This window comes from Acinonyx jubatus, chromosome C1 (genome assembly GCF_027475565.1).
Source record: "Acinonyx jubatus isolate Ajub_Pintada_27869175 chromosome C1, VMU_Ajub_asm_v1.0, whole genome shotgun sequence".
Taxonomy (NCBI): Eukaryota; Metazoa; Chordata; class Mammalia; order Carnivora; family Felidae; genus Acinonyx; species Acinonyx jubatus.
In genome coordinates this window covers 75,960,533-75,984,605 of record NC_069381.1, presented here as the reverse complement: position 1 = coordinate 75,984,605, position 24,073 = coordinate 75,960,533, and the positions used below count along the sequence as shown (strand labels likewise).

At 34.2% G+C, this 24,073-nt stretch overlaps 1 protein-coding gene and 1 pseudogene across 26 annotated transcripts in view; one reads left to right on the top strand and one right to left on the bottom strand.

Moving 5' to 3' along the window:
• ZNF644 (zinc finger protein 644) overlaps positions 1-24,073 on the top strand; it is a 103,428-nt gene that overhangs the window by 26,797 nt on the left and 52,558 nt on the right. For 25 of the 26 annotated variants that reach the window (XR_008295045.1, XM_027058651.2, XM_027058634.2 and 22 more), the window contains one exon: positions 3,167-3,227. The exons of the other annotated variant lie outside the window; for it this stretch is intronic. Coding sequence is in view for 24 of the 25 variants with exons in the window: in XM_027058634.2 (XP_026914435.1) it covers positions 3,184-3,227 (44 nt within the window). In the remaining variant the exon portion in view is untranslated. Of the gene's footprint in view, positions 1-3,166; positions 3,228-24,073 lie in introns of those variants that run through there. 26 annotated transcript variants of the gene reach the window in all.
• Positions 7,031-22,533, bottom strand: LOC106968098 (60S ribosomal protein L37a-like; annotated as a pseudogene).

Here is a 24,073-nt window from a genome sequence, read left to right as displayed (position 1 = left end):
TGACAATATTCTTTTTGTATTCATTATTGTTACTCTAACTTCTTTAATTAGAGATTTCATTGTTTTCCCAAGTTTATTAATATTTGTATATTGTGATCTTATAATCCATTTTATTGAAGTGTAATTGGTATGTAATAAATCATGTTTTATGTGTACAATTTGAATACATTTCGTATCTGTGTATACCCATGAAATCATCACCACAATGAAGATTATAAACTTATCCTTTACCCTCAAACTTTACTTGTGCCCCTTTTAATCCTTTCATATTTATTGCTCCTCCCTTATGCAGTATATAATCTTTTTGTCTATATTTTTTTCAGTCAGCATAATTATTTTCAAATTCATATACATTGCATGTGTCATTAGTTCACTCCTACTTACTCCATTGTAAAACTGTAAGGGTTCACATGTTGGTGGACAATTTTTCCTTCAACTTTTGGCTATTACAAATAAAGGTGAACGTTTGTAAGTTTTTATATGAGCATATGCTTTCATTTCTTTGGGTAGATACCTAGAAGTGGAATGACTGGATCATACGTGTAGTAGTTGTATATTTGACACTTTAAGAAATGGTGAAACTTTCTACAAAGTTCTCTTTCAGTTCTGGTGGCTACTGATATTCCTGACTGTGGCTGCAATCTTCAAAGCCAGTGTTTCAAATCTCTGTCTTCACCTTCTCTTTGTATAGTCACATTTCCCTGTCTCCCCTCTTTCAGGAATATATGTGACTGTACTTAGGGCCCACCCAGATAATCCAGGGTATTCTCTCCATCTCAAATTTTTAACTAATTACATCTGTAAAGACTTTTCTTTTGGGAGGAGTGGTCATACAAGGTAATATTCACAGGTATTAGGATGTGCATTCTCTTTTGCAGGGCCATTGTTTTTCATCCTTTCACACTCAGCAACTCCTAGTGGACTTTTAGTCCTCTCACTTTGATTTATAGTTTAGTTTGCAATAGGTCACAGTATCCAGTTCTGGGTAGGTAAAGATTGGTGGTAGTGGATGGCAGAGAGAATATTCTTGTCTCTTCTAGACATTATGTAGAAAACTACAGGCCTGTGATTCTCAGTTGTGGCCCTGGAAATAGCAGCATGATCTTAGGAACTTACTAGAAATGCAAATTATTAGGCTCCAACTTAGAACTACTGAATCAGGAGCTCTGAGGATGGGGGCTGGCAGTCTGTATAACATGCTCTCTAGGTGATTCTGATGTATGCTAAAGTTTGTGAACCACCTTTCTAGTTTATTGACATTATTAGTATTAAAACCATATTCACCTTCTTCTCCAACTCTTTTTTGCTTAAGTCCAATACTTTAATTAGTCCGGGAATTATAGTCCACAAACTTTGTTTTCAGTAGGGATGCAAACATTTAGAACCAAAATCTTGGTACTGATGATCAGTGAAATTAATTAATTTACTCTATAGAAGTTTGCATTGGTCTGATTTTTGTCAGTTGTATCTTACTTAGATGTAGTTATTTCATAAAGTAATGTTACTGTATTCAGAAGTGATACGAACTTTTTTTCTCTAGTCCTGGAAATGTGAATTAAACTCATTAGCCTGAATTTTAGTTATTTCCCTATGTACATTTTGGGATACAACACAAAATTTCTTATCTTTCATTCAGCCTACATTGTTGTACTTTTACCACGTACCATCCAGTGAAAATGCTGAAATAAGCTGAATGACTTCTTGGCCTCAGTGTGTCCACACTGTAGTTCAGAAAAACACACAAGTAAACAATTGATACAGAGCTATCACCAGTTGTTAATAGCAATTGAGAAACACAACATCGCTGAAGAAATTAGAGAAGGATCTTTCAGGATAACTAATATTCAAACTAATATTTGAATATTGCAAAACTAGTAAAAAATATGTTAGCAAAGTTAGAGACAGTAAGTGTAGTTTGCCATGTTAAAAAGCATGAAAGTTGAGTGTGCGTGGGAGCTGTTCTGGGAGTTGAAGGGGTTTAGTATTAGAAACGTGGAGTGAATGGGAGAGTAAAGATTGGGGATAAATCGATAAGGATAAGATCATTGATGAGTAGTGTTGAAGGACTTGAAGCATAGATGTGACATCTTCAGGATAGCTGTTTGAAAATGAGGACTTACATGATTCTGAGAAGGATGAATTTGAGATGATAGTCTGGAAATAGAGCAGTTACAGTAATCTAGGTGAGAATGGCAGTAGGTATGGTGGTGCCATTTTGGGGGAATAAGAATTTAAAAGAGTAACAAGCTTGTTTCAGGTAAGGAGAGAAGATGTGTAGAGTACAGAATAAGACATACTGAGTTTTCAGAATTTGTGAAATGTGAAAAATTAGAGGTAGGTAATTTTTCAAGTATAAGGGAATGTTGGGGTGGCGGTCACATTATGCTAGATTGTAGGTTAAATTGAGGAAGTAGGAGTGTATCAGTATATACTGCCTTCTAGAATAATGGCCCATGGCATTTAGCAAATAATCATTGTTAGTCATTATTACAGTTGTTATTAGTGTATACTTTTATGCCATCTCATACTGTATTTTTATCTTCAGCTTTTTGGTGTACTTTTTGGCATGTATGTAATAGTATTAGACAAACATCTAGATAGAGGTGTGTGTTTTGACAAATACTGATTTTAATTATTGCTATACTATTAAAATTAATCAAAATAAGTTATTGTAAATCTTTAAAAAATTTTATTTATTTATTTTTGAGAGAGAGAGAGACAGACAGAGTGTGAGCAGGTGAGGGGCAGAGAGAGAGAGGGTGACACAGAATCCAAAGCAGGCTCCAGGCTCTGAGCTGTCAGCCCAGAGCCCCATGCAGGGCTCGAACTCACGGATTGCAAGATCATCACATGAGTTGAAGTCGGATGCTTAACCAACTGAGCCACCCAGGTGCCCCATATTGTAAATCTTTTTTAAAGATAACTAGAAAGATTAAGTTTCTCATTTGAATATATCTCAGTTCATCAAAAAGGTAGTATTTAGCAAGTTTCCTAAAAGTTTAAAATGATCGTGTTTTAGTTGAATGACTTTTTCAGATAGATGTTACATAAAGAAAATAATTAGATTTGCAGTTTTTAATTTAAAACAGTAAGTGTGTCATAGAAATGTACTTATTTCTATCTGAAGCAGAAAACTAAATGATGGTCTTTGCATGTATTTTTTCAGGTTTGAGTTAATTTCGAATGAGATTGTTTTTGCAACGAGATGTTAATAAGACAAAATCTAGGTAAGTAGAAGACTTTGTTAAGTGTTACGTATCAAAGTAGGAATAATACAAAAAACGTATGTTTTAAAAATGTGTCTTCAAGTTCAGAATTAATGAGTTTTTCAATAAAATTTTGAAATATGAAGAACTGACTTTGATGTACTTGCTCCAGTTGATTTGGTGGAAGTAACAGTAGAGCTATGAAATTGTGGAACTAAATTCTTCATTTTCCTTCTTTATGTTGAGTTTAATGCAGTTTCCAGTGACTATTAAACATGGAAAATTGAGTTGGCATTTGGTTTAGCTATTCAGAAACCAGTTCAGTAAGAGATTTGCTAGATTGCTTCAATGTTTTCTTAGTGGATGATAGTACTTGAGTAGTTTTTGCCTTTGTGAATTTTACTTTTTTGTTTCTATTAATGAAGCCCTTCTACAAATTGATTAAATTTGCCAAATTGTGTTTTTTTAATGTTAGTATAATGTTCAGAACTGTAAATGATAATATTTTTCTTATGAATATTTGTACTGAATGACTTTCTAATTTAGCATTGTGCTTTGCTTTAATTTTTTAAGACTTGATTTTCAGGAAATTGAATTGTGATCATGTACTTGTTTGGTTTGGTATATGGGGTTTCAATAATACAAGCTGTTGAGATGTTAAAAGGATACATTTGCTGTCTTTTGGTAAATGAACATGGTTTCAGGATATAAGCAGATTAAAAAGAATACTTTGATAAATTGTAGTTAATTTGGTCTTTCTCCAATCTAACCAGATGTTTCAGCTGTCAGAAACTTGCTGATTTCAAAGTTAAAAAAAGAAAAAAAAAGCCCAGAGTGAGAAGTGCTGTAGTTGAGTAATATGCAGTTAAACAGTGTATTCTCAGTAAGTAGTTTAGGCATAATTGGAAGGAGAGTTTCACTTTTATTGCTATTACATAATAATTGTAATGACAGTGTGAAGAGTTCTTACTGTGCTCTATATTGTGTTAACTGCTTCTCATGCCTTATTAATCTTTATAGTACTTCTTGTAAGGTAGGTATTGCTGTATAGAAAATTTTTATTTTTTTGTTTATAGTGAGCTATTTCTTTTCTTTGGGAAAAGTACACTGTTTTCACAGCATTTATTATAAAGAATACTTGCCTGTATATCTTCTTGTAGGGGAAAAGAAGCTAGACTTTTTTACATAACGTCTTATAGGGATTTTGTTTGCTAATTGAATATACAGCGTCTGTTAGAACCTTTATTCTGATTTCTTAAAAGTCAGATATTGCTTAAGGGATGACACTGGTTTAATTTATTCTGGCCTTATTCTACCACAATTATGTATGCATTTTTTCTTTTTTTAGTAAAATATGTACATTTTTACATAGATTAAGTTGTAATTTATATGTGGTAAAATTTAAAGTATAGAGCTAAATGGGGTTTTTACCTATATGTTCACACATGTAACTACCATAGAGGTCAAGATACAGAACATTTTCATTGCCCAGAAAATTCCTCATACTCTTGCCTTTCCAATCCAATGCCTTTCCCCCTGAGGTAAGCATCTTTCTGAATTTTATCAGCATAGCTTAATTTTGCTTGTTCTTGAATTTTATGTATATAGAATTCTATGACATTATACTCTTTTGTATGGCTTTTTCCACTCAACATAGTATTTTTGAGTTTTCTCCATGTGGTTGTATCGGAAGTTCATTACTTTTTATTGCTGAGTAATATTCCATGCTACATATTTTTTTCTCTATAATTTTTTTTTATTCTCCAAGTCTCTGACCTCACTTGCCAGCATTCTACATTGCTTTTTTTCCCTCTAGTTGTCCCCTTCATTGTTCCCCTGTCACCTGCGCAAGAAAATGTAGGCTCTGTAATATGGCATACAGTGGTCTCACTGCAGCTATTCCAGAATGCTAGAATTATCTGAGTAAAATAAGTATGATGTTTCATATATTTAGTTTTAGTCCTGATTAAATGTTGTCACTCTTCCCCAGCCCCTTGTCTCCCCAGCTGCCATTGTCCTTCCTCCTCGTTGTCAGGTTATCTCCTGAAATAGTCCATCTGAAGCATTATCTTGTCCTTTGAGCCAGACCTAACACTTTCGCAGTAGTATGTTTTCTTTACTGGACTTTGGTGAGCTCTTTGAAGGGAGACACCACCAGTGTCTTACTTATCTTAGTAGCACAGTGCCAGAGTACTGTGTGTATTTAATGAATGTTTGTAAAACATAGAACACTGAATAGAGTTCTGTCTCGGACAAGTAGGGATTGAGAATACTGACTGGAATGGGGTGAGGACATTGGCACTTCAATTGCTATTGCGCTGTATGAAGGAGCCAATGAGGCAATACAGAAGCAGCATTATAGACATTTTGGAAGGAGAAATAAAACCTCCCTCGAGTCTTCTTTCAGTCCAGTTGAAAAAAATGACTCGTAATGTTCTTAGTTGAGACCTTAAGGAAAACCGTGTTGGTTTTGATTATTCTTTTCAAATGAAGGTATTAATCCATGTTATGGCAATTGGAGTGTTTAGTACTAATGGTATTCTTTTTGTGAGTTTGTGCTACTTATTTCTTTAAAGATTTTTAAAGATGTATTGGACTAATACAAGCAGAAGATTAGGAAGACTGGTCACATCTAATAAAGAAAACTTTTTCTCATTTTCCTGAGGGTAAAAAAAAATATTGGAGTAGAGAAGGAAATTGAATCATAGTCTGGAACTATGATAACATTTTTGATTTCTGTAGCTTAGGCAGCTTGCTGTTTGATGAAAAATATTTTTAAAAATTTTGTTTTACCTTTGTAGGTCTATAATATATATAAAAAATACACTTTCTTTAAGAAATGAAGCTTTTAGAATATTTTAAAGCATTTTATACTAGTTTTTTTTCTTCCATGTTTGAAATTTGGCTAGTTGGGTTGGCTGTTGTAGTCACCTGGGGGATTTTTATGCCTTCTAGCAAGTCCAAAGCAAGGAGAGTTTCTTCCCCACTGGGATCAATTTGTTGCTTTTCCTCTCTGCAGCTTCTGCCATAAAGGTTGAACACAGAGTTGGACATTGACCCCATCTCCTGCTGTTTCTTCTGATCCCTACAAGGATTTTCATAGACATAGATCTTATCAAATGTAGAACTTCAGTTATTTGTTTTATTTTATCATGGATGTGAAGTGTGTTTAGTTTTCTTGTTGATAAAATTTGAGTATTCGGAGAAATTTAACCTTGAGGTTGTTTGACTTACCATGTATTTGAAAGATTTTAGACTAGTTTTTCTTCTCAGAAGCTGATAGGTATACCTCAGTTTCAGATTCTTCCCCTTCGTTTTGCCCTTCAATATTTTATATGGTCAGCAGCTGCTTTTTTCATTTCGCAGAGTTCCTAAGTCCAAGGATTTGAATTTCTTTATGAATATTTATCTTATGTTAGCTAATTTCCTTAATTTTCAAATTAATCTCTCTATGCTTCACTTTAGTAGCAGTGTAGTTGTGCTGCCCTTTGTTGTAATGTGAAAAAGAAAACTTTTAAATTAACAAAAATATGTTCTTCATTCTAGATGAGATTGCACAATGTGCATTTTACCTTTTTCAAATATATTGCCAAGTAACATTTAGGATTTTGGAAATGTTATTTTTTAAAGAAGTCACATAAGCTTATTTGCATAAGAACAAATAATATAGAAATGTTTCCAATAAGTAAAACTTCCCTCTCTCACCCAGCTCTGTACTCCCCATAAATCATCAGAAAGAACAGGTATATATTCTACATCTTTCTCTTTCCAGTTGCCAATTATATCTTGGACATTTTTCCATATATGTATTACATTTAATATAATTGTTTCCTTACTGATAGAGATACTTGGGTAAATCTCAGGGTTTTTTCCTGTTTATATAATGCTGCAATCAATATTCTTCACTGTATATATATTTCAGTAAATTATTGGAATTGTGTGAGAATGTAGGATAATTTGTAGCAGTGGATTGCAGGTGAGTGTATAGGTGCATTTTAATTTCTGATATATATTGCAAAATTGCAATAAGATTGTATCACTTAACATTTTTGTTAGCAGTGTTTGAGAATATCTCTTTCCCCACACCCCACTGAATATTAACTTGTGTTTTAATCCATGTCAGTCTAATCAGTGAAAAGTGTATTTATTGGTGCATTTTTTTTAATTAGAAGGATTTTAAATTTCTAGGTCTTTTGAGAAAGCAAAATTAATGTGACACAAATTGGAACATCAAATTAATAAATTTAACAACAAGCCAAAGTAATTTTGCTACAAAAGGAACCCACTCATTATAGCATAGCGGTGTTTCAAATGGTAGAGTTTCTACTGGTCATTGAGCTCCTTCATTCTTCTGATGGCAGACTTTACTGTGGCAGTGGAGGTGGTGTTGCAGGTCCAGGCACTACCAACTACCATTTTCACGCAGGAATCCCAACGCCAGATGCCCACAGCTTGTCTTTTTATCTTGGTTTTGCCCCAGAAGGAGCAAGTGTACTTGATGTGCTGGCTTATTTCATTATTCTTCACCATTTTCCTGAGAGAGGCACCATAATGAGTCCTGTATTTATGACAATTCCGACTTTCTTGGCGTGCTTAGCTATGTTGCCACAAACAAGGTCTGAGCCTAGAGAAGGCTGGTGTATTCCTTTAGTTGTGAGATTCCTCAAAGGTTTGCTATGTCCCCTTCATCATAACTTAATTCCATCAAAGAATATATAATTGGCAAAGATTTTTCTCCTTTATTGTTAAATCCACCAATTAACATACTATTGTGTTTTATGTGTTGCATTCAGTTATTTAATATTGAATAATCAGATTGTTTGTCTTGTTACCTTCATACTGTTTACTTAGAACACATATTTCCTTGTGATGGATTTCTTTGTAATTTGCTCCAAACTAATGCTAGTGTAGTCTGTAAATAAAATAAAAATAAAAACCATTACTAAGTATTAGGTTAATTAAATTTAGATTAATAACATGCTGCTCAAAAGCTGTTGTTTCTTGTAACTAAAGCTTTAGAAAACTGTGTGTGTGTGTGTGTGTGTGTGTATGTGTATGTGTGTGTTTACCACCCTCAGCATGTGTGATAAGCTGTAAATGTCTCTTATCTAGCTTGTAGAAATTACTAAATTTAAGATAAAAAAAAAAAAGAGCTGAGAAAATCCTTAACATTATGATGGCTTTCTCTGAATTGTTTTTATTGCCTTCTTTGGGGTGTATTTTTTTGTGTAGTATTTTCCAATGTGATGCCTTTTCTCCTGGATATGATTATATCTGTTTGCCTATACCTCTGAAAACTCATCCTTGGTTTCACTTTGTTGTTTAATTTGTCTAAAAGGTTAAGTAGGCTGCATTGATTTGTTTTGGAAACTATTTTCTCATTCTGTTTTTCCAAAGAAAGTTTCATCTAGACCTGTACTTGTTATAAAAGTTTATCCTCAAATCTGAAGTGGTTTTCAACTTGACAGTTAAAGGCAAAGTGGCAAATGTCATTCCAATGTGTGAACAGGGAACCATAAAACTGCCCTGTCAAACCAAAGAATTTTGATATTACTATAGTTTAACCTTCTGTGGTAGGTCTAAACTATAAATAGAGGTGCTAAATAAAACAAGATATTCAGTAAGCCTTAACTGAAACATAATGTTCTAGGCACTTTGCTATATGTTTAAGTGTGCATTGGTAATTTGAATTCTCAGTGCCATATAGCTAATTATAGCTCATGAACATAATATATAGGGGAATTTTGAAGGGAAAGATCAGGAAGGGCTTTGTTGAAGGAAGGTGGTGTTTGAGTTGGGCCTTGAAGAAAAGAGTAGGATTTTGATTGTAGGATGGCCTTGGGAAAATGTGGGCAGAGGGAGTATGAACTAAAAGTCTTATTTTAGTTGCTAGAAATTATTTTATAAAATGGTTTCATTTAACTGGATGTCTGTGTTATCAAAATTACTGGCATTTTAAGTGTACTAAAGTTTATAATTTATTATAGTTTTGGAAGTCATTATTTAAAATGGTTTCCTTGTTCTGTTTTTCAAACTTTATCTTTATTTTTTAATTTTTTTTAAGTTTATTTATTTATTTTGAGAGAGAGAGAGTGTGCGTGTACAAAGTAGGGCAGGGACAGAGAGATGGAGAGACAGAATCCCAAGCAGACTCTGCACCATCAGCACAGAACCCGATGTGGGGCTCAAACTCATGAACTGTGAGATCATGACCTGAGCCGATATCATGAGTCAGACGCTTAACCGACTGAGCCACCCAGCTGCCCCCTAAACTTTTTTAACAAGTCTAATTTTGAACCAATCAAGAAATAAATTATACTGTGAAAGACTCCATATTGATCATTCACTTATGTATTACACTGTTGTACTTAAGAGTATGTGATTTGTAAATAATAAAAGACTAGTGTGAAGTCAGATAGAGAATTGCAAAGATAGAAGAATTAGAACATAAGTCTTCTGACCTCTAATCTGCTGTTCTTTTGAGATGACTGACCATTGAAGAGATATTTGAAACATTTTAGGGTCTTCTATCAAGGCTGGGAACTATGGGTATATCTGTCATATGATCAGTTATCAGTATACTTAAGATTTTATTGATTTATTCATTGTTTTCTGAGTTGGTTATTACAGCTACATTGGTTTTGGCTTGTAACTGATACTAGTTATTAGTATGAAGAGGAAAGATGATGAAACATGTAATTACAATAAAATGTGATTAGTGTTGTTAGAGTTTGTGTTCCTGGATGGCAAGGACCACGTCTGTTTTATTTACTAATATGTAAGCACGGAGTATAGCACTTGACTCTCAATAAGCATTTAGTAAAGATTTATTGAATGATTGAATGGAAATATGCCAAGAAGTGACATTTAAACTAAAACCTGGAAGAACTGTTAATGATTTATCTAGATAAAAATTTGGGGAAGGACTGTTGTTAGTAAAAGAAATAACATGTGGAAAAGATGAGAGAAAAGAGAAGGGAAGATTGGAGCAACTGAAAAAAAAATGTATCTTTTTTAAAAAAATTGTTTATGTCTATTTTGATAGAGAAGGAGCTCATGTGGGGGAGGGGCAAAGAGAGAGGGAGGAGAATCCCACAAACTATGAGATCATGACCCCAGCTGAAATCAAGTCAGAGGCTTAACTGACTGAGCCACCCAGGCACCCCAAAAATGTGGCATATCTTGAGTGTAGAGTTCTACATGGAGTGAGGGGGAGGAGCTGGTAGTGTCAAGAGATAAAAGGGAGAGTAAGTCTTAAGATATTTTATTGAGGGCTTTATAAACCATTTTAAGAAGTTTGGATTGGGTTGCCTGGGTGGCTCAGGTCATGATCCCACAGTTGGTGAATTCAAGCCCCACATCAAGCTCTGTGCTGACAGCTTAGAGCCTGGAGTCTCCTTCAGATTCTGTCTCTCTCTCTCTCTGCCCCTTCCCCGCTAATGATCTGTTGCTCTCTGTCAGTAGACATTAAATAGACATTAAAGACAAAAATAGACATGCAAATAGACATTAAAAAAAAATAAAGGAGTTGGATTAACTCTAATGAGACATCATTTTAAGGAGTTAAAATGTGAAGAAGTGACATGATCAGATCTGTTTTTTAGAAAAAACATCCCTAATTGGGGCACCTGGGTAGCTTAGCTGGTTGAGCATCCAACTCTTGGTTTTGGCTCAGGTCGTGATCCCAGGGTTATGGGATCAAACTCTGTGTTGAATCTCTCTCTTCCTCTGCCCCTCTTTCCCACGTGTGCTCTCTTGCTTGCTCTCTCTCGCTCTCTTGCTCTCTCTCTCTCAAATTAAAAAAAAAAAAAAACAGCAACAAAAGAAAAACATCCCTAATTAAAATGTGGAGAATAGGGGTACCTGGGTGGCTCAGTCGGTTGAGCATCTGACTTCACCTCAGGTCATGATCTCATGGTTCATGAATTCAAGCCATGCATGGGGCTCTGGGCTGACAGCTCAGAGCCTGGAGCCTGCTTCCGATTCTGTGTCACCCTCTGTCTCTGCCCCTCCACCTCTCATGCTCTGTCTCTCTTTCTCAAAAATAAATAAAGATTAAAAAAAAAAACAAACATGTGGAGAACAGATTGGAGAAGCTAGATTGGATTCAGGATGACCAGTTAATAGCAGGAGAATACTGGCCTGACTTCAGAGTGGTGGTAGGGGGAATAAAAAGACTTAAAGATTATTGAAAAATGGTTTGCTCCTTATAGATTTATGCGATGCTGTTTTTATTAGAGTTTCTGGCCTCTCCTTATTAATTAAACAAGATTTAATACCATTAATGAATAAATAATCATACTATTGATGGCAGGAATCTTACCAAAGATACTTGAGTTGCTAAGAGTATGTTAAATGTCTTAAGTCTTGGATTTCCATTAACATTGTCTAGTACATAGTAGCTAAATATGAATTCTGATAATATTTGGTGATGGAGACATTTTTCAGTCTGAGTAGCAAAGTTTAGGTTAAAACAGTCCTGAAGACTTAAGGTTACTCATGATTCAGAAAATCATTTGGAGGGGGATGTAGGTGGGGGGGGGGGGCAGGTAGAGAAAATCATTTGGAGAAAAGTTATATATGAGCCTGCTTTGTTCACCATTGTATACTCACCATCTAGAGTAGTTCTTCTTACAGAGATACTCAATAAATATTTGTTGAATAATGTCACTACTTACATATAATATTTAATATCTAATCAAATTTTATTTTTAGTTAGATGACAGAGTGGCAGACAAGTTAGTTTTTCTAGCTTATAAAACGTTATACTTTTATTTAAGTAATATTCTCCCCCTTAAATTTCCCTATAACCATACATATTTATACTTTATTCCTTCTGTGTTCTTCCCTTCCAACAGTGCCTAATGATGCCATTTCATAACTTACTTGCTTCCTCTCTCCCCATTCTCTAATCCCTTGTAAGCAATAATGTTTGCAATTTCTGTAATTTTTTTCATTTCAGGAATGTTATATAAATGGAATCATATGTATATACAAATGTACAACATTTTGGTGTTGTTTTTTTCTATCAGGACAGTTCCCTCAAGATTCATCCAAGTTGTATATATACATTGATTAGTTCATTGTTTTTATTGCTAAGTAGTATTCCATGGTGTCAGTGTTTCACAGTTTAACTCTTCACCTATGGAAGAACAGAAGTCTAGATTATTTCCATTTTGGGGCTATTATGAATAAAGCTTATATGAACATTTGTGTACAGGTTTGTGTATAAACATCAGTTACGATTTCTCTAGGATAAATGCCCCAGAGTGCAGTTGCTGAGTACAAATGCTAGCTACATGTTTAGTTTTATCACAGCTGGCCAAATTGTTTTTCAATAGTAAATAAGTGATCCAGTTTCTCTATATTCTTGCAAGCATTAGGTGCTAGAAGTAATTTTGAATTTTTTTCTACTGTAGCCATTCTGAAAAGTGTGTAGTGATATCTCATTGTGTTTTTAATTTGGATTTCCGTAATGGCTTATGATGCTCAACATCTTTTCAAGTGATTTTTTTGCATTTTTTATCTCCTCTTAAATGAAATGTCTGTTCATGTCTTTTGCTCAATTTCTAATTGGATTGCTTATTTACTTATTTTACTGTTGTTTTGAGAGTTACATATTAGAGCTACTGGTCCTTTGTCAGATAAGGGGTTTCTAAGTACTTTCTCCCAGTCTGTAAGTTGTGTTTTTATCCTCTTGACAAGGTCTTTAAAATTTCAGATTTTGATGATATTCGGTTTATCTTTTTTTTTTTTTTTCAATTGTGCTCTTGTTGTCAGGGTCTAGGAATTCTTTGCTCTAAATCCTGAAGAGATTTCCTTATTTTTTTTTTCTAAAAATTTGTAGATTTGCTTTTTACATTCAAGTCTGTGGTGATCCATTCTGAGTTAGTTTTTTATGAGTTGTAAGATTCAGTTTGTGGTTCTTCTTTGTCCTATGGACATTTAATTTCTCTAGCACCATTTTGTTGCAAAGGCTATCTTTCCTCTATGAACTGCTTTTGGAGCTTTGTCAAAAATTAGTCAGGCATATTTGTGTGGATCTGTTTCTGGGTTCCTATTCTGTTCCTTTGGTCTATGTCTATCCAGTACCATGCTGTCTTGACGATTATAGGTGTACACTGTGTTGTAATTTAAGTGTATAATATGTTGTAGTATACTGTGATATAATATGCTGTAATGATTTTCCCACTTTATTCTTTTCAAGTTTATTTTAGCTAATCTAAGCCTGTACCTTTTCATATAAAGTTTAAAATAAGCTTGTTTATGTTTATCAAAATCATTCCCAGGGTTTGATAGAATTTGTAATAGACCTGTAGATCAGTTTGGGAAGAATAAGTCTATACTATATTGATTCATCTTCCAATCTGTCTCTCCATTATTTAGGTGTTTATTTCTTTCATTAGCGTTTGGAATTTCAGCACACAGGTATTTTATGTTTCATTAAGGAGATAGTATTGTGATTTTAACTTCAGGTTTTGTATGTTCATTGTTAGTATATGGAAATGCAATTGATTTTTTTTCTTGAAGGTACAATTAACCTAAAATATATTATTAATTTTAAAGTATAAAATTTAGTGACCTTTTAGATTTACAATATTATGCAGTTATACCTGTAATCAGTTTCATTATGTTTCATCACACGCAAAGAAACCCTGTACCCAGTAAGCAGTCAGTCCTCGTTCTTCCCTCTACCCACAGCCCTTGGCAACCACTAATCTGCTTATTATCTCTATGACTTTGCTTATCCTGGATATTTCATATGAAATGCCTTGTACAGTATGTAACCTTTTGTGTCTGGCTTCTTTCACTTAGCATAATGTTTTTGAGGCTGATCCATGTTGTACCATATGAGTACTTCATTTCTTTTTATGCCTGAATAAGAATAACATTCTGTTGTATGGCTGTGCTATAGTTTCTTTATCCGTTCACCTGTGGATGGACATTTGGGTTGCTTAAAACTTCAGGCTCTTGTGAATAGTGCTACTATGCACATCTTAATCATTTTCAAGTTTATGGTTCAATAGTATTAAGTATATTCACAGTATACTTTTGAAGTATATTTTGTGAAACAGATATCCAGAACTTTTTCATTTTGTAAATCTGAAACTCGATACCGATTAAATAACAGCTTCCCATTTTGCCCTTCCTCCCAGCCCCTGGTGACCACATTCAACTTTGTGTTCTCATGAATTTGACTATTTTAGATACCTCATATAAATGGAATCATATAATATTTGCCTTTTTGTGACTGACTTATTTCACTTAGCATAATGTTCTTAAGCTTCATCCATTTGGTAGCTTGTGACAGGATTTTCTTCCTGTTTAAGGCTGTATAGTATTTCATTGTATTTATATACCACATTTCCTTTATTGATTTATCCATCAGTAGATGTTTGGGTTGCTTCCACCTCTTGGCTATTGTGAATAGTGTTGTTATAAACATGAGTATGCAAATATCCTTCAAGAGTCTTCCTTAAATTTTTTTGAATATATACCTCAAAGTGTTGTTATGGCTGGATCATATGATAGTTTTATTTCTAAGTTTTCTAGGAGCCTCCATCCTGTTTTTGCACCACTTTACAGTCCCCCAAATAGTTCACAGGGTTCTAGGTTGTCCACATCTTCACCAACATTTGTCATTTTCTGTCATTTCTTTGAGGGAACTATCCTAATGGATGGCAGTGATACTTCATTATGGCTTTGATTTGCCTTTCTCTGATGATTAATGATGATGAGCACTTTTTTCATATGCTTGTTGGCATTTGTAGATTATATTTAGAGAAACATCTTTTCAAGTCCTTTGCCCATTTTTTAATTGAGTTATTTGTTTTTTTGTTCTGCAAGAATTTTTAAAATATATTTTAGACATTAACTAGTTACCATGTCTACATTTGGTAATATTTTCTCCCATTCTGTAGATTACCTGCCTGTTCACTCTGCTGATTGTGCCTTTTGATGCATGGAAGTTTTTAAGTTTGATGTACTTCCATTTGTCTATTTTTGCTTTTGTTGTCCGTGTTTTTGATATCATATTCAAGAAATTATTGTCAAGTTAAATGTCACGAAGACTTTTCCTCTATGTTTTCTCCTAAAAGTTTTATAGTTTTAGATCTTACATTTAGGTCTGTGGCTCATTTTGAGTTAATTTTTGTTTATGGTATAAAATAAGGACCCAGCTTCACCCTTTTGTATGTGTTTATCCCATTTTCCCAGTATCATTTGTTGAAGAGAGTATCCAGTTTTTGTTGAAAGGTTTTGGCATCCTTGGCAGAGATCATTTCACTGTTTTGTGAGTGTATTTCCAGACTCTCTTTTCGGTTCCTTTGGTCTGTTTGTCTTTATGCCAGTACCAGAATGTTTTGATTACTATAGCTTTGCAAATTTATTTTGAAATTAAGAAATGTAAGACATGCAATTTTGTTCTTCCTTTTCAAAATTGCTTTGACTTTTGAGATCCCTTGAGATTTCATATGAAATTTAGGGTAAATTTATCTACTTTTCCCCCCAAAAATGCCATTGGGAATTTGATAGTCATTATGTTGAATCTGTTGATTGCTTTGGATAATATGGACTTATTAAGTCTCCCAGTCCTTGAACACTGGTTATTTTTCCGTTTGTGTTTTTCTTAATTTTCTTTGGCAACGTATTATGATTTTCAGTGCACAAGTCTTTCATCTCCTTGGTTAAGTTTATTCCTGTTTTTTATTCTTATTGATGCTTTTGTAAATGAGATTGTTAATTTGTTTCGAGGTTGTTTATTAATGTATAGACACAACTGATTTTTTTTTTAGCGTTTATTTGTTTTTAAGAGAGAGAGAGAAAGACAGAGCATAAGTGGGGGAGGGGCAGAAAAAGAGGGAGACACAAAATCTGAAGCAGGCTCCAGGCTCTGAGCTGTCAGCACAGAGCCCGATGTGGGGCTTGAACCCACGAACCATGAGATCATGACCTGAGCTGAAGTTGGACACTTAGCTGACTGAACCACCCAGGCGCCCCAATACAACTGATTTTTGTGTGTTAATTTTATATCCTACAACATTGGTGAATTTGTTTATTTAGTTATAATAGTTTTGGGGTTTTTTTTTTTTTGATGTCTTTTGGGTTTTCTGCATAAGGTTGTCTATGAAGAGAGATAGTTTTATTTTTTCCTTTCCAATTTGAATGGCTTTATTTTTTTCTTGCCTAACTGCTCTTGTGAGGACTTATAGTACTATGTTTGATGGGAGTAGCAAGAGCATACAACCTTGTCTTATTCCTGATGTTAGAGGAAAAGCTTCCTTTTCCATTGAGTGTGATTTTTACTTGTGTGCTTTTCATAAATGGGCCTTATTATATTGAGGTAGTTTTCTTCTATTCCTAGTTTTTTACCATGTTTTTATATCATGAAATGGTGTTGCATTTTGTTAAATGTTTCTTCTGCATCAATTGAGTGGTTATGTAGTGTTTGTTCATTGTGTTAATGTATATTACACTGATTGATTTCATGTGTTCAATCATCTTTGCCTTCTGGGAATAAATCCCACTTGGTCATGGTGTAATAATCCTTTCAGTGTGCTATTGAAATCAGTTTGCTTTTATTATGTTCAGGATTTTTTGTATTCATCAGAGATACTGGTCTGTAGTTTTCTTGTGTCTTTGTCTAGCTTTGGTACCAGAATAAGTAATGTTGGCCTCATTGAATGAGATTGGAAATGTTTCCTCCTCTTCAATTTTTTGGAAGAGTTTTAAGAGAATTGATGTTAATTCGAGTCTTCTGTTTTTCCTTAATCAGCTCGCTGAGGACTTGTCAATTTTGTTGATCTTTTCATAAAGCCGACCTTTTGTTTCATTGTTTTTACTATTGTTTTTGTGTTCTCTATCCACTTATCTCTGCTGTAATGTATATTATTTCCTTCTTTCTTCTAGCTTTGTGTTAATGTTTTCCATTTATAATTTCTACAGTTGTAAAGTGAGGTTGTTGATTTAAGATTTTTTCTTTTTTTTAACTTATTTACAACTATACATTTCCCCTGTTAGCATTGCTTTCATTGTGTTCCACAAGTTTTGTTATGTTGTGTTTTCATTTTTCTTTGTCTCAAGGTATTTTCTAATTTCCCTTTTTCTCTTTGTTTTGACCCTTTGGTTGTTTACGAGTGTGTTGTTAAATTTTCACAGATTTGTGGATTTCCAGTTTTCTTTGTGCTATTGATTTCTAGTTTCATTCCATTTTGGTCAGAAAAGGTATTTGTATCATTTCATTCTTGAATATTTATGACTTGTTTTGTGGCCTAACACATGGTCTGTCCTGAAGAATGTTCCATATGTACTTGAAAAGAATGTATATTCTGCTGTTGTTGGGTAGATTATTCTGTATATGTCTGGTACGTCCAATTCGTCTTATTGATAATCTGTGTAGTTCTGTCCATTATTGCCTTTTTTGTGTTAATTGATCTTTGTGTTGTGCATCATTTTCATTTCCTCTCATTTCCTTTTATGTGCATTTTTTAGTTCTCTTGTGTTTACTTTGGCAATTTCAATTAATATCTTAAGATTATAACATTGTAGTTTGAATTAATACCAGCTCTGTATCAGTAGTGTAAAAACTGTTCTTATACAGCTCCATCGTTCTTCTGTTTTGTTGTTACTGTCCTAAGTTACTTTATACAGTAGTACTGGCTTTTATGTTTACACATGTAGTTGCCTTTATCATTGTTACTTTTTTTGATAGCTTTGAGTTATGATATAATGTCCTTTCATTGTAGCTGAATGATTCCCTTTAACATTTCTTGTGGGGCAGGTCTACTAGTGGTCAACTATCTTCAGCTTTTATTTATCTGAGACTGTTGTAATCCTCCTTTTTTTTTTTTTTTTAAGGATAATTTTGCTGGGTATAGAATTTTTGGTCAATTTTTTTTCTTTCAGCACTTTTTTTTTTTAAGTTTATTTATTTTGAGAGAGTGGGAGAGTGTGAGCAGGGGAGAGGCAGAGAGGGAGGGAGGAAGAGAGTGAATCCTAAGCAGGCTCCACTCTGTCAGTGCAGAGCCCAACAAGAGGCTCCATCTCACAAACCATGAGATTATGACCTGAGCCAAAATCGAGAGTCAGATGCTTAACCAACTAGCCACCCAGGTGCCCCTCTTTCTTTCTCTACTTTATTATGTCAGTGCTTTGTGGCCTCCATGGTATAGGATGAGAAACTAGCTTTTTTTTTTTTTTTTTTTGAGAGAGAGAGAGGAGGAGAGCATGTTCAAGCAGGGGAGCGGCAAGGGTGGGGGGGAGAGAGAGAGAATATCTGTTTTTTTATAATATGATTTTTTATTTTATTTTATTTTATTTTAATGTTTTTATTTATTTTTGAGACAGAGAGAGACAGAGCATGAGCAGGGGAGGGGCAGAGAGAGAGGGAGACACAGCATCTGAAGCAGGCTCCAGGCTCTGAGCTGTCAGCACAGAGCCCGACGCAGGGCTCGAAATCACAGACTGTGAGATCATGACCTGAGCTGAAGTCGGACGCTTAACCGACTGAGCCACCCAGGCGCCCCCGAGAGAGAGAATATCTTAAGCAGGCTCCATGCCCAGTGTGGAGCCCTACATAGGGTTTGATCTAATGAGATCTAATGAGATCATGACCTGAGCCGAAATCAAGAGTCCAATACTTAACTGACTGAGCCACCCAGGTACCCTGAGAAATTAGCTTGTAATCTTACTTACAGCCCAATGTATATGACTTCTCTCCTGTTTCTTTAATTATTCATTCATTGTGTTTGTGTTTTGACCATTTTATGTTAATGTGACTTAGTCTGGATCTATTTGGAGTTTATCTTTCTTGGAGTTTGTTGAATTTGTTGGCTGTTCAGTTTCATGTCTTTAATCAGATTTTGGATATATATGTCCATTATTTGTTGAAATATTCTTTCTACCTCTTTCTCTCTTTCTTCATCTCTCATTATAAATAGATTGGTACATTTGATGGTGTCCACAGGTCTCTTAGCCTCATTTTGCTTCATTCTTTAGTCTTTCTACTTCTCAGACTATGTAATTTCAATTGATCTACTTTCACGTTCACTGATAGTCTCTTCTACTTGCTCAGATCTCCTTTTGAAATACACTAATAAATTTTTCATTTTAATTGTTGTTCAGCACCAGAATATTTATTTGGTTGTGTTTTATAAAGTTTTGTCTGATTCCTTTTGTATCTGTTTAGTGAGGTTCTCTATATTGAGTCATTATTCTTCTGATTTTTAAGTGGCTCTTCTAACACTGTCATGCCTGCCACAGGTAAATAGGAACATTTAATTTGCAGGTTGGAAATTACTTTAAATGTCAATGGTATAAATATATCAATCAAAAAAAAAAAAGAAAATGACAGAGTAGATGAAAGACACAACTCTATTATATGTAGCTTACAAGAAATTTACTTCAAATTCAATGACATAAGTAGGCTGGAAATAAAAAGATGAAAAAGGATATACCATGCAAATATTAACTTAAAAAAGAGGCAAGAATGGTTACATTAATTTCTGTTAAGTTGACTTCAGAATAGAAAAAATTACTAGAGACCAAGATGTACATTAAATAATGATAAAAGCATCAATCTACCAGGAAGACATAAGGATCCTAAATGTGTATATACCAAATGATAGAGCCCTAATCTACACTAAAAAAATAAAATAAAAAAGAAGATAAAGTTGAAAAAGGAAGCGATAAATCCACAGTTATAATTGAACACTTTAACATTCTCCTCTCAGCAACTGATAAAACTATTAGACCTAAAACCAGCAAGAATATAAAAAATCTGAATACGATAAACCAACAGGATCTAAATGACACATATAGAACATTCTACCTAACCACATAGGAATACACATTTTAATCAAGTGCCCATGAAACACTCATGAAGATAGACAACCCCTTTCAGCAATGAAACAAGCCTGAAGAAATGTATAAGAATCTAAATCATATAGAGTGTTCTGTGACCATAATGGAATCAAATTAGAGGTCAGTAATAGGAGAATATCTGTCTATTGAAAATTAAACCTGCTTCTAAATAATCTATGGCTTAAAAATTCTCAGAAAAAGAAATTTAATGGAAATGAAAATACGACATAACAAAATACAAGGAATGCAGCTGAAGCAATGTTGAGAAATTTATAGTGTTAAAATGTTACATTTGAAAAGGGAAAGATTTCATATAATAGAGAATGAAAAGCAAACTAAGCCCAAAGTAAACAGAAAATGAAAATAATAAATTTAAGAGTAGAAATAAATGAAATTAAAGAGGGAAAAATCACTGAAATGGAAAGCTACTTATATGAAAAATCAATAAGCTTGATAAATTAGCAGGACTGATAAAGATAGAAAGTAGATAAAAATTACCTATTTAATAATGTAATGGTGGATATCACTGTAGACCCTATAGATATTACAGGGATGATAAGAGCTTACTATGAACAATTTTACAGACATAAATTTAACAATTAGTATGAAATGGCCCAATATCTTAAAAACACAACCAACTGCAACTTACTCAATACACAATTAATGTTTAATAGACCAATAACTAGTAAGGACATTGAATTTAGAATTGTGAAACTTCCAGAAAAGAAATCTTTAGGCCAAGATGGAAGTTTAACTGGAAAATTCCAAACTGGAGAATTATTTTAAACAAATCTAAGAAGAATTAACACCAATTATATCTAATCTTTTCCAGAAAATGGAAGAGGGAACACTTTCCATTTCATTTTATGAAGCTAGTATTACACTGATACCAAAACTAGGCAGAGAAAGTACAAAAACAAGAAAACTGTAGACTTAACATCTCTAACCTTAGACACAAAAAATTCTCAAGAAAATATTAGCAAATTGAACCAAATAATGTGTAAAAACAATTATATAGTACAAGCAGGTGGTATTTATTCCAGGTATATGATGTTGATTGAACATTTGAAAGTAAGAGTCCAAGAGTTCATTCTTTTTCATGTTAATTCAGATTTCTCAGCATTATTTTTTGAGAAGACTGTCTATCCCTTTGGAACGTTCTTGACATCCTTGTCAAAAAATCGTATGATCTTATATGTGGGAGTGTAGTCTGTAGTCTGTACCACTACCACACTGTTTTGATTACTGTAGCTTTGTGTAAGTTTTAAAATCAGTAAGTGTGACTTGTAACTTTGTTCTTCTTTTTCAAGATTGTTTTTGCTATTTAAGGTCCCTTGAAATTCCATGTAAGTTTTAGAATGAAATTTTTTGTCTGCAAAAATGCCATTGGGATATTGATAAGGATTGGATTAAATCTACCTTGAGTAGTATTAATATTTTAATGTTATTAAGTCTCCTAATCCATGAACACTGGATGTCTTTTACTTTTATCATCTTCAATTTCTTTTGGCAATGTAGTTTTTTCAGTAGTAAGTCTTTAGCCTCTTTGATTAGGTTTATTCCTAAATACTGTATTCTTTTTGATGGTTTTTTAAATGGTATCATTTTAAGTGTTTTTTTTTTTCAGATTGGTCATTGTTTATTTTGAGAAATGCAGTCAACCTTTGCATGTTGTTTTTTCCCCCCTCTATTGTTATTTTTAATTTTTTCTTAGTTTTATTGAGATATAATTTGCATGCATCCCTATATAAACTTAAGGTGTGCGGCATAATGGTTTTACTTACATATCCAGTTGATCCTTGAATAACGTGGGAGCGAGGGGTGCTGACCCTGTCCACAGTAGAAATCCACGTATATACCTTTTGACTCCCCAGCAACTTAATTCTAATAGCCAACTGTTGATCAGAAGACTTACCGATAACATGGAGAGTTGATTAACACACATTTTGTGTGACATGTGTTAGGTACCATTCTTGCAATAAAATAAGCTAGAGAAAAGAGAATGTTATTAGGAAAATCATGAGGAAGAGAAAATACATTTACAGTATTGTACTGTGAAAAATCTGCTTATAACTGGGCCCACACAGTTCAAACCTGTGTTTTTCAAGGGTCAGCTGCATTGTCAAATGATTACTGCCATTAGTTTAGTTAGCGTCCATCATCATATAGATAAAATAGAAAAAGCAAAACTTGAGAATTTTTTTCCTTGTGATGAGAACTCTTAGGGTTTACTCTCTTAACACCATTCCTGTATGTCTTAAGGTGGTGTTAACTATAGTCGTCATGTTGTACCTTCTGTCTGTAGTACTTATTTATCTTGTAACTGGAAGTTGTATTTTTTAGCCACCTTTCTCCAGTACCCTCCTCCCACCACCACCTCACCTGTGGTAACCATAAATTTGGTCTCTTCATGAATTTGTGGGGTTTCTTCTCCTTTTAGACTCCACATGTAGATGAGGTCATACATTATTTGCCTTTCTCTGACTTACTTCACGTAGTATAATGCCTTCAGGGTCCACCCATGTTGTAAATGGCAGGATTTCCTCATTTTTTACAGCTGAATAATATTCTGTTGTATATATTTACCACAACTTCTTCATCTGTTCGTCTGTCATTGGACACTTAGGTTGTTTCTATGTCTTAGTTATTGTAAATAATCTGCTATGAACATAGGTAGCAGATATCTTTTCAAGTTAGTGTTTTTGTTTTCTTTGGGTAAATGCCCAGGAATTGCTGGATCCTAGGGGAGGTCTATTTTTTGAGGAACTAAATGCTGTTTTCCGTAGTGGCTAGGCCAGTTACATTTCCACCACCAGTATACAGGGGTTCCTTTTCTCTATGTCTTTATCAGCATTTGTTACTTGTCTTTTTGATCATGACCATCCTAACAGGAGTGAGGTGATACCTCATGTGGTTTTTAAAATTTTTGTTTAATGTTCATTTATTTTTGAGAGAGAGCACATGCGTGTGCATGGGGTAGGGGCAGAGAGAGGGGGAGACAGAGGATTCAAAGTGGGTTTCGTGCTGACAGAAGAGAGCCCGACATGGGGCTCGAACCCTCTAACCAGGAGATCATGACCTGAGCCGAAGTCAGATACGTAACTGACTGAACCATCCAGGCACCCCTCTCTCATTGTGGTTTTGATTTGCATACCTCTACTCACTAGTGGTATTGAGCATCTTTTCATGTACCTGTTGGCCATTTATACATCTTTTAAGAAAAGTGTCTATTCAGATCCTTTGCACCATTTCTAATTGTATTATTTGTTTTCCAGCTATTCAGTTGTACGTTTATACGTTTGAGGTGTTAATCCCTTTTTATATTTATGGTTTGGAAATATTTTTTTCCCATTCTGTAGGGTGTCTTTTTACTTTCTGATTGTTTCCTTTGGTTTACAGAAGCCTTTTAATTTGATATAATCCCTCTTACTATTTTGTTGCTTGTTAAGGTGTCATATTCAAAAAGCCCTTGGGGCGCCTGGGTGGCTCAGTCGGTTGAGTGTCTGACTTCGGCTCAGGTCATGATCTCGCAGTCTGTGGGTTCGAGCCCCGCGTTGGGCTCTGTGCTAACGGCCCGGAGCCTGGAGCCTACTTCAGATTCTGTGTCTCCCTCTCTCTGCCCCTCCCCCACTCGTGCCCTGTCTCTCTCTCTCTCTCTCTGTCAAACATAAATAAACATTAAAAAAAATTTTTTAAAAAAAAGCCTCTGCCAATACCCATGTCAATACCATGTTTATTTCTAGGAGTTTCATGTTTTCAGGTCTTACTTACATTCAAGTCTTAAATCCATTTTGAGTTAATTGTTGTTAAGTGGTGTAAGGTAGGGGGTATGTTGATTTTTGAATGCTGCAACTTTGCTGAATTTATTTATTTCTGACAGGTTTTTTGTGGCATCTTTAGAATTTTCTGCCTATAAGATCATGTCATCTGCAAACAAAAATAACTTCCTTTCTTTCTAAATTGAATGCCTTTTATTTCTGTGTCTTGCCTAGTTGCTCTGGATACGA